General features: G+C 46.4%; 1 protein-coding gene across 5 annotated transcripts in view; it reads right to left on the bottom strand.

The window, feature by feature from the left end:
* Positions 1-2,429: 2,429 nt before the first annotated feature.
* Positions 2,430-10,112, bottom strand: part of MEIS3 (Meis homeobox 3) — a 147,969-nt gene continuing 140,286 nt past the window's right edge. For 2 of the 5 annotated variants that reach the window (XM_069644354.1, XM_069644350.1), the window contains one exon: positions 2,430-3,320. Coding sequence is in view for 3 of the 5 variants with exons in the window: in XM_069644350.1 (XP_069500451.1) it covers positions 3,052-3,320 (269 nt within the window). In the remaining 2 variants the exon portion in view is untranslated. The remainder of the gene's footprint in view (positions 3,321-10,112) is intronic. The other 3 variants (XM_069644351.1, XM_069644352.1, XM_069644353.1) reach the window with 2 other exon arrangements.

Here is a 10,112-nt window from a genome sequence, read left to right as displayed (position 1 = left end):
AGAGCCGAACCCTCTTTCTGGACTTTTAGATCCAAAGTGAAAGAATGGTTCCTTACCTAGCAACACTAGCTCATCTTCTGCCACACCTGAATGGAGCTAATCCTGGCCAACCACTGTGTAATTACCAAACTTCTGCAATCTTCACTCATGTTTGTGCCATTTCTAAATTGCTATATTTAATATTATTGCTCATCAGCTCAGAGTGCTCTTATCCCCAGCCTAACGTATCCTCTTTACCTGCTCTTTTGGTAACCACTAGCTACGTTGTAGTCATTCTGACCACTCTGTAACTAGTTCTGATTGTCCATGCCACACTGACCACTTTGTAACCTGCTCTGTCTGTCACGTCACATGCCTTGCTGTTGTTGCCATTATCACACTGACCACTATGTAACCAGGCCCTAATTACTCTTCACTGCTCTGCATCTGCAGCTACTTTTCTATGCTTAAGCGCCCAGATACCTAGGGGTTAGGTGCACTCTACAAATAATAAACTAAACTAAACCTGAGCCCATCCAAGTACAGCCTGCATGTTCATTTCTGCTACCGAGCGTTGCTTGACTTTATACTCAGGGCTGTGTGTGCTAAAGATTCAGGAAGCTTAAGGAGGCCCCAGCTTTGGCCAAACCTACATTGAGTTTTCAGACACACTCCAAGTCTCATAATGAGCGATGTTAAAAAGCACCACTGCAGCACCTGTTCCAAGAGCTATCCCACTCACTTTGAGTGAATCGGGTGGGTGCACCATTAGCATGAGTTAAGTGTAATTGTGAATGTCCGAGCAAGGAGATCTGGCACCCAGATGAGGTGCAGTCCCACAGGAGCCCCTTGAAGAATGTTGACCTGCCTTCTGCGGAAGGGCCCATCCTGCACAGTGCTGACCCTGGGACCAGGCACCTCTTTTGAGCACCTTCGGGGGAAGGGGGTGTCTATCAGAATGGTCATTGCCTACAGCATGATCTTGTGGGGTGCAGTCACGCAGGCACTGCCCATCCAGTCGACTATTTGGTCCTGGATAGTGCTGAAGCACTTGTGGGGAGCCTAAGAGCTCAGTGTGTTCTTTAGAGTCCTTTCTTTGTCTGCAGAGTCACAACACACCCATTCCGGTGTCCCAAGAACAGTCTTACTGCATTTCAGGAATCGCAACAACGGCCTACCTTTCATTATACGACGCACAGCAACTGCCTACCTTTCATTATAGGAAGCACAGCAACTGCCTACCTTTCAACCATTGTGTTGGCCCCATTGACAAAGGTGCTGTGGTGAGAGTCCATGCAACTGAGGCTAGACTTCACCATTGATTGTCTCGCTGTGTAAACCTTTAGCCCCTAGACCTCAAGCACAGACAGTCTTTCTACAATACCAATTGGACTGGCTGTAGAAGTACCCTCCCCAGAACATGAACTGCTCCGAGAACTCCTAGTCTTGGTGTGAGCCAGAGACTATTCTGGGATTATCATTACCTATAATGTTCAGGGGAAAAACTCTTACCAGTACTCCAGTACTTTACATTTGAAAACTGCTATTACTTAACAAATGGTGACAGATTGTCTGCTTTGATCTGTTGTATTATTTGTAGTCTTGCCAAAGTATAATTTTTTATTCATTTGTCATTAATAGGTTATATTTTGATATGAGACCTCACCTACAATGCCAACCCACCTTCGACAGAGCCCCTCCGTCGTATTAAGCCTTGATACCAAAAGGTGAACCAGCTGCTCTTTTATAGCCCTTCACTTGTCATTTGAGTATAGTTTGCAGATGTTTTGGCTTCAAGTGGCTGATGGAGACCATCTATGAAGCTCTCCACATCTTATAGAGCAACCTCTTGTCCCCCATTTGATGATGTAAGACCTACTCAAAATATCCGCATGGCTACCCTCCTAGTTAACATCAGACCCGCCCCATCACTTCTACAGTTAAGGAAGGAACTCAAAACCCTCCTCTTCAAGGAATGGCTCCTTGTTAACACCTAGGTCCTCATTGGCTCCACTCCCCATCCTACCCTAGAATGGGTGATCTGTTCCTCACTATTTCCTCCCCTAGTTGCTTGTAGAGTCCATGCTGCCATATTGCTCGCCTTGCCCTGTTGTTAGCTCCCTGCACTCTTGACTCTCTGCTTCCCTCACTTGGTCCTTCCCCCCCATAATTGGAAAACGCTATGTTGCTTCCTGAAGCTAGGTCCATGCTCAATAAACACCCTAATAATAATAATAGCAATCGGTAATAAAAACATCCTGGTGTCAAAGGTCAAAGGATGAAATAGTCTTACAGGTCTGCTGTCTCAGCAGGAGCATTATAATGTTGAGATGGCACAGCAAAATGTAGCATTAATGAACTGAGAATACTGCAATCTCCCAGAGTGCCTGAGAAGGAGAGGGCTTGAATGAAAAACGCCAATCCTTTGAAAAACCACATTAAGGAATTAGTTATGTCCGTGTCATTTTTTATGTGAAATAAATATATATATTTCTACGTACACAATACAGGTTTTTGAATTTTTTATCATAAAAAACAGATAAAACAAGACAAACAACAACCCTCGCCCTCCCCCCTTCCCCTCCAAAATGTACAAGTTAACTTAGTCCCCATTCTGAGCAATGAAGTAGAAAAGAGAACTTGAGGGTTTCTCTGTTCATAAAGTCCCAGAAAATAGTTCAGCGCTCCTCCAATGCGGACGTCCTTGGCTTGGTCCATTCAGTCGCAATTGGAAGAAAACAGAAATGTCCTCATTCTTTCACTTAAATACAATCAGAAAACCTAATCTCCGACCGATCTGGGCGTAGAATTCGTGTCTTTTTTTGCAATGTTCCAAAATTCATAATTTCTAGAGCAGACCGGTTTTCTCCCCTCACATCCAGATGAGGCAGAGCGATGCGATCAGTTTCAAAATGTCAATTTCATTTCCTCCCATCGTGGTGATCTGCCCCATCTTGCCTGTTGGCGGGAGCACAGTGCTCGTGAGGTGAGTGGACGGGTGGGGGCGTGAGCCTAGATGGAAAAGGCGAGGTGAGAATGGGAGGGGCAGTAGAGGGAGGAGGGGAGGAACCCTTAGTGCGCGTGGATGTCCATGGCTTGTCCGTTCACGATGGGATCCCCGGGACTCTGAGCCGACATCATATGATGGGGCGAGGGCCCGTTGGACATCATCACAGCTGTGTGGTGGGGGTGCCCTGGGAGGTAGGAGTGCAAAGAAGGTCCATGCCGCAGTCCGGCGGGGTGGGGGGGCATCTGTGGAGGGGTGTAACCGGCTTGCGTGAATCCCATGGCCATCGGCCCCGCAGGGTAATCCCCTGGCATCCCTGCCATGCCTTGGAAGCCTGCAGTGAAGAGAGAGAGAGAGAAAGAGAGAAACTGTGAGCATGCGGTTAACTGTACCCCAGTGCTAATAATATTGAAAAATGTGTGCGACTCTGAAAGCGCTGCCAGGATAAACAGAGCCACCGCCAGCTCCTTCATGCACTTTCAGGGCCAGCAGATTAATTTTTTTATTTTTCACTGTCAAGGCAATGATCATAATAAAAACAACTGCAACATCTTGTCTTTATAAAGCTCTAACGTGGTCCTTGGCAACAAACCAATGACACAAAACTACTGCACGCGTTCATGCCCAAACCACCTCTGAGTGGGGAACCTAGAGCCCCTAGGTGGAACCTCGGTGAGTGGGCGATTTCTACACCCCGATACAAATGCCTTGAGGGAGTACAATATCTTCTGCATCTACGACTGTCGCAGAGCTTCACCTCTGCGATGTGGACATTTTACCACGATTATCTAAGTGTTCGCTCTGTGTCCTCTGGCACACAAAAAGAGCGCGGTAGATGCCATCGACTGTACTTTCCAGCCAAATCAAACATTCCCCCATTCTCTGATGAGTAGAGACACATGCAATTAGAGCGGTCATGGTAATATATTCTGGGGGCCTCAGTCTTTTTTATTTAATCAATTATCTCCAATGTGCAAAGCTGATTATTTAGACCAACTCAACATTAAGCATTACTATTTAGAGAAAGAAAGCGATTCCTCGAGCATACAGAACAACCAATCATAGGGTTTCCCCTTTAGCAGTGTCATATTGGCCACAGATGTTGGTTTTTTTTTTGGGTTGGGTACACAAAATCCTGAGACGTCCCACTGCATGGAGTCCGCAACCCATGTGCCTCAAGGTCATGTCCGCAAACTGCTATCCAGAGGTCTACATTTAGAGATGGGCATGCACATGTTGATTGTGGAGTGATCTATTTTAGGCTTTGATGACGTCAAGCTTGGAATGAGGACAAGCCTATTGATTTTAGGGTGGAGGAAGAGGGGAGTGGGGGGATAACTGGGAATGCCCATGCATGAGTGCCTACATGAATGATCAGTGCAAAGTCGCCTACGGGAACTCTAGCCAGAAGGTGCGGATTCCAATTGCTCATCTCTGGGAATGTCCACCCTCTCCCTACTGCATTTAGGGTTGCAATCCATAACTGCCCTCTGTTTTATTTGGAGTTTATGGAGTAGGAGGAACAACAATGTATTAGGCATTTGTGCCATAAACACTTACGGGCCGCATCATGTGTTTGGTGATAGTTTGGTATTTCTGCCGAACTACCACCAAAATCGATTACCATTACCGGAACATGGTCCTGTGGGCTCACAACGGGGTTACAAGTGGCGGCATAGCGGTATACATCCCCATTTCCGGAGGCCATAGGACACCAGGTTTTTTTGGGCAGAACTGACGCCGGCGGTGGATACACCACAGTACTTCTGCAGAAAATTGGTGGTAGGGGTTCAGATTTACCACCAGCTTTTTGCTGCAGGTAAATCTGGCCCACTACCGCCAAACTCGTAGTTCAGCGTTGCAGAAATGCAGCAATAACAGAATTACTGATGCATTCCCACCAATTTTTCCCACACTGTTGACCTTGTAATGGGGCCAAATTGTTTGTTTGACAACATTTAGGGAGTCGTTGCAGTTCCTATAGATATTTTTGCAGGAATACTGCCAGTTTTATTTCAGAAAATCGGCCCAACTACACAGCACCAGTGCTAACGGTAGTGGTACTTCTGCGTTACCTCTGGTGGCATTCCCGAAATAACATTTGCTAAAAGTTTTTTAAAGTCCTGCCCATTTCCACCTAAATTTAGTGTTGGCATCAGAGATGACAATATTTTCACGTCTTTCCCGTGTTCTCGTAAAAAACAATTCTGTAAAGGAAAGTTAAACCTTAAACTCCTGGGATTTTTTTGTTTTTACATTTGTTACCTCCACCTGTGGTGGGTAGGTAGAATTGGCAGTTTTACATAGTGAAAATCTGCCTGGGAATATGCCGGTATTTCACGCTGACCATATATATTTCTTTTTGTGTTTAATGTGTTTAGTGAAGTAATTCAAACAGTGCAATATATTAGCAAAAACATAAAATTACATGTTATATTATTTTAAGGCAACAGTTGGGGTTGTATACTTCTAAACCTATAGCACATCAAATTCGTCCAACGACTCCCCCCTGCCTGGATAACTCAAATGATATCAACTGATGCAAAAGTAGTTGCTAGACCTTCCCAGCTAGCGGGCGGGTTCCTCTCTTCCACTGTTTCCACTCAGCAGCCGCTATGTGTCTTGTCATTAGCACAATTGAATTATCAAAGGCAATGGAGTGTTTATCGGGCACGGGGCAATGAGCAGGACCCTCGGGGGCAAACCTTCTGGAAGCACGTATTTAAGGGTCAGAATGAAGGTGATCACATGGGTGTCAAACTTAGTCGGCCCATTGCAGAGGAGTTTCAAAGAACACTCATGGCCACTTGCAACTTGATCACTCGACTCATGGCCACCTGCAGCTTAATCACTCTGCTCATGGCTACCTCCAGCTTGATCACTCGATTCATGGCCACTTGCGGCTTGATCACTCTAGTACATAACATCAAGTGGATAGCGGACCCAAAGTCAGGGGGAAGCCATTTCATGGTATGTGATACGCAGTGACAAGGATGCAGCACCACGATCAGAGTGCATCATTGGTACTCACACACTATATACCCATGCACGCCCGCAAGTCAGCAGGACTGCAATTTGCGGTATGTTTGGTGCTTTGGTTGTCCCTAGTAAGAGCCTCTATTAATTCCCGCTCAGCACATACAGCTATTTCACATCTTCCTGATCTTTTGGGACCATCATGTTCTGGAAAACATGATTTCAAAACCATGGGGCAGTCAATCTAGAGGAATGAAGGCTCTGCTTTGGAAATAGACACCGGCCTTGCTTGGCTCAGCGCTGTTATGGAGCAGTGATTGACCTTTCCTGTTCCCAGGGGGGGTTATGCATGTACTCACTCGGTTTTCACTCTATAATCCCTCACTCTCTCCCTTGCTTTGGTCTGCCCTCTCACCCTACACTCTTTATCACGACCGTAATGTGTTCCCTGTTTCTGACACTCATCCCATTCCCACTTTCTTCCCTTTCGGTGTTCTTTCTCCACTGGTCATTACTTCACTTTATTAATCGTTTCCTTTATTTCTGTTGCCCAAACTTGGTTAATCACTCTCAAATCCCACCTACACCATTCTTATCTTATCATTTATTGTCTCTGATCCTTTCTGCCCTATCTTCTTTCTTTCTCTCTCTCTCGTTGCTGGCTTTTCTGCTGCTATAATTTCTTTTCTACTACGATTTTGTTTATATCTGGAGCTTCTTCCTGCCCCCCTCCCCCGACTGACCCTCATTGTAGGCTCTGGGCGCAGGTGTATGATGACACGTGTGCCTATGTAACTGCTGGCAGTGGCTCTTAGGTCCTTCTGCGCTTCGTTTAGTTCAAATCAGAGCACCTTTACTTGACAGTGGCTTGAAATCTCAAGCCGTAGCCGTAAGCCAGTTGATGGAAAGTGGCATTCAGATATTCTCCTCTTCCACTTTGGCCCTCTGAGGCAGTCTTTAACTCCTGCCAGGGATACATTTTAGAGACCCTGAGACCAAATGATGGTGTCCCAGACCTTCCCTCATCAATGAGGAACACATCTGCGAGTGAGGGAAATATTCTAAACCTCTTGGACATCTTTCACATGTCCAGGTTAGAGGAAACATTGGTGTAAAGTAGATGCGGAATCTTGGTAGAGCTTAGCATGGGAGAAAGACTGTACCTCTGTCCTAGTACCGAGGACCATGCGGAATCTTGATAGAGCTTAGCATGGAAGAAAGACTGTACCCCTGTCCTAGTACCGAGGACCATGCAGAATCTTGATAGAGCTTAGCATGGAAGAAAGACTGTACCCCTTGTCCTAGTACCAAGGACCATGCGGAATCTTGATAGAGCTTAGCATGGAAGAAAGACTGTACCCCTGTCCTAGTACCAAGGACCACCTTACTACTAATTCTGCCCGAACAGTCTCTACCAAGGGGAAAGTGCCTAAAAGGGAATTCAAATTTAAATAGTGATGGCACATGCATCCAGTGGCATGCCCAGGGAGTGGAATATGGTGGCACGGCCTACCCCTCAAATCTGATTTGCCATCCCAATATCCTAGACCATGATCATTATATGTGTGTGTATGTGTGCACTGGTACTTCATGCCACCCCTGCATACGTCAGTGCCCCCACTTGGGCCACCCCAGTCAAAGGAGTCTGGACAAGCCACTTGCATAGACTGGTGCCAACTGCCCCGTGAAACCAGTGTCCCAGTGTTGAACTTGAACTGAGAATGTTCCCAGGCCCTCCCCTCTGGATAAAGACATACCTAAGTGTCACTGTCAAACCCGCAGGAGCATTCAGAATTCAGGGACTTTTGGCTTGCACCATCAACAATCGAGGTTTCACACCTGCTCTCCTTTTATCCCACAAACAACCTCCATCCCCCTCTTTTGGAACCACGCTACATCCAGTGAGACCCCCAAAGAGCACTATCCAGGATCACTTTACATTGCATTGCATATTAACCATGCCACTGCTCCCAGGGTGGTCCAGCATTTGTATTAATTAGATGAAAGGCAAGTGCTTTCATCAGAAATGCTCTACATAAGGCCAGAAACAGTGAGTGGAGCAATCCCTCTGTAGGATGTGTTGCAATAAATGATAGTGATAAGTGAGCAGTATGGAAACCGGTCATTAGGGGGGGTAGCAATGGAAACATGAGCTGGAGTGAGCACCAACAGACCACACAATGTATGCTTTATTTACAGGTATTTATACTTATAGATTGTTTGCATTTGTGTGGCTTGGGCAGATAAGTTGAGGTTTAGTGAGGGAGAGATAGGTCATTGCTGCCCCTTGCCTTCAATGGAGGTGCATTCTGAAAGAAGGCTTGAAAGTCTATATAGACTAGAGACTGTGTTCTTTATTTTAGCTGCCACGGGTGAGATCAAGAAGCGCGAAGGAGCGGAAGAGGACGGAAGCGCAATGGGGGCCAGGGCCTTTCAAAAGTCCTGGAGTAGATTACTTCAATTTGGAGGGAAAAAGACTCACCTGCGGCTCCAGAAAACTTCTTGAGTTTCTGGGCATTCCTTAAAAGTGGGTGAAGCCAGTCAGGGGCTTGCCAGCCAATCAGTAAGGAGTCCCAATTCCAAACCATATGTGTTTTCCACCCGCTTGAGGATATGCTTTTTCTTCTGGAAAGATCTCAGGCAGTGAGCGAGGATGCGACCAAGAATGAGAGGGCAGAGGTTTAGAGAGGGAAAGAAAGCTTTAAGCCGATGTCTTTGAGAGCCGGCAGCTTTCTTTGTAGTCGGCGGCCTGGCCTAGCGGAGGCTTGCTGACCCAAGCTAAATAGCAGCCTGGCAGTGGAGAAATCTGCATACCTATGCAGTCACTTTGATTAGATGTGCTGGCGGTGACTGCGTATTTAACCGAGCTTCTATCAATTAGCCCTTCCTAGGGGCTCCAGACCCCTCATCTGTGGCTAATGTTCAACGCTCTTTTCCATTGATTTCCTAATTTACTTCTATTCACGCTGCTTAGCCACAGCTCCGGGGACTCCGCTGAGCCCGGAGCCGGGCCGACTGCACGTAGCTAGGCAGCACAGCATCCGCTGCACCCGCCCCTTCGCCAGCGCAACCCATTTCCATCCGGTTACAAGTCTTGGGCGGGCAGGAGGGGCTCCATCACGCTTTTCCCACTGCCTCACCCCAGATCACATCTGTGCTGGTTTGTAGTGTTTTATCCGTAACACCACTGAACAACACAGTCCTGCTATAGCAGGTGCTTCTTTGCTGTAGACTCATATTGCTATGAAATATGCATGTTTGGGGATGGGACATTTGTAGAGCACCTTGTTGAAATTAACATGGCCTTGAAGAGCTTTGGGTTGTCTGAGATTTGTAGAACATTGGCTGAACATTACCACTGCACACTGAATTGCCTCGTGGTGCTTTTGGCTGACAGGAATATGACAATTACAGCGAGGTTAATTAGAAAATGTGACTTTTAGCAGTTACCCCAAAGAGGGGACAGTTACTGAATCTTGGGCAGGAAGGTAATGAATTCCATAGCTTCGAGCCAGCACAGAGGATCTCCTTCCAACAATGGACGATAGCCGCACTTTAGTCATGCCTGCCAGTGCAAGCAAAGCCGAAAGGGGATCACATTTGGGTATATAGAAATGTATGTAATCTATGAGTTGTGCAGGCACAAACATTTTCCATGTGGCCATTATTGGGGGATGCAGATGGTTGTGAAGTGAAATTGTGCTTCGACCAGGAGCCAGTGGAGCGAACAGTTGTGGGAGATTCCCTGTAAGAGCACAGTCAATATCTAATAGACTATGGCCTTAGGCAGTGTCTGCTAAGCTCCTAGGGTGCAAATATTCCTGCTGATCCTTGTTTAACAGGGTGTTTTCACAGAGACTGACTCCTAAATGTGCAGTTCTTTCCTGGGTGAAATAGACTCACTGAAAATGGTTGTGATGGTGCTGAATGATGCTTGTCTTTAGTTAAGAGATGTGTGGCCTTGCTCGAGAATTCCAAACTTATAACTGTTTAAATGGACTAGGACAGCGGGAAGGATAAATAGAGGCCAATGTTGTTCAGGAATAAAGGCTTGGTTAAGGGGTGCATTCATTCAGGCCAAAGGACTTCAGCCTGTGGGTCACCAGATATTTCAGACAACTCCAATGATCTCTCGCCATTCTCTAGTCTT

This window comes from Ambystoma mexicanum, chromosome 2p, assembly GCF_040938575.1.
Source record: "Ambystoma mexicanum isolate Mex_15411 chromosome 2p, UKY_AmexF1_1, whole genome shotgun sequence".
NCBI lineage: Eukaryota > Metazoa > Chordata > Amphibia > Caudata > Ambystomatidae > Ambystoma > Ambystoma mexicanum.
This window is presented reverse-complemented; position numbering and strand designations above follow the sequence as displayed.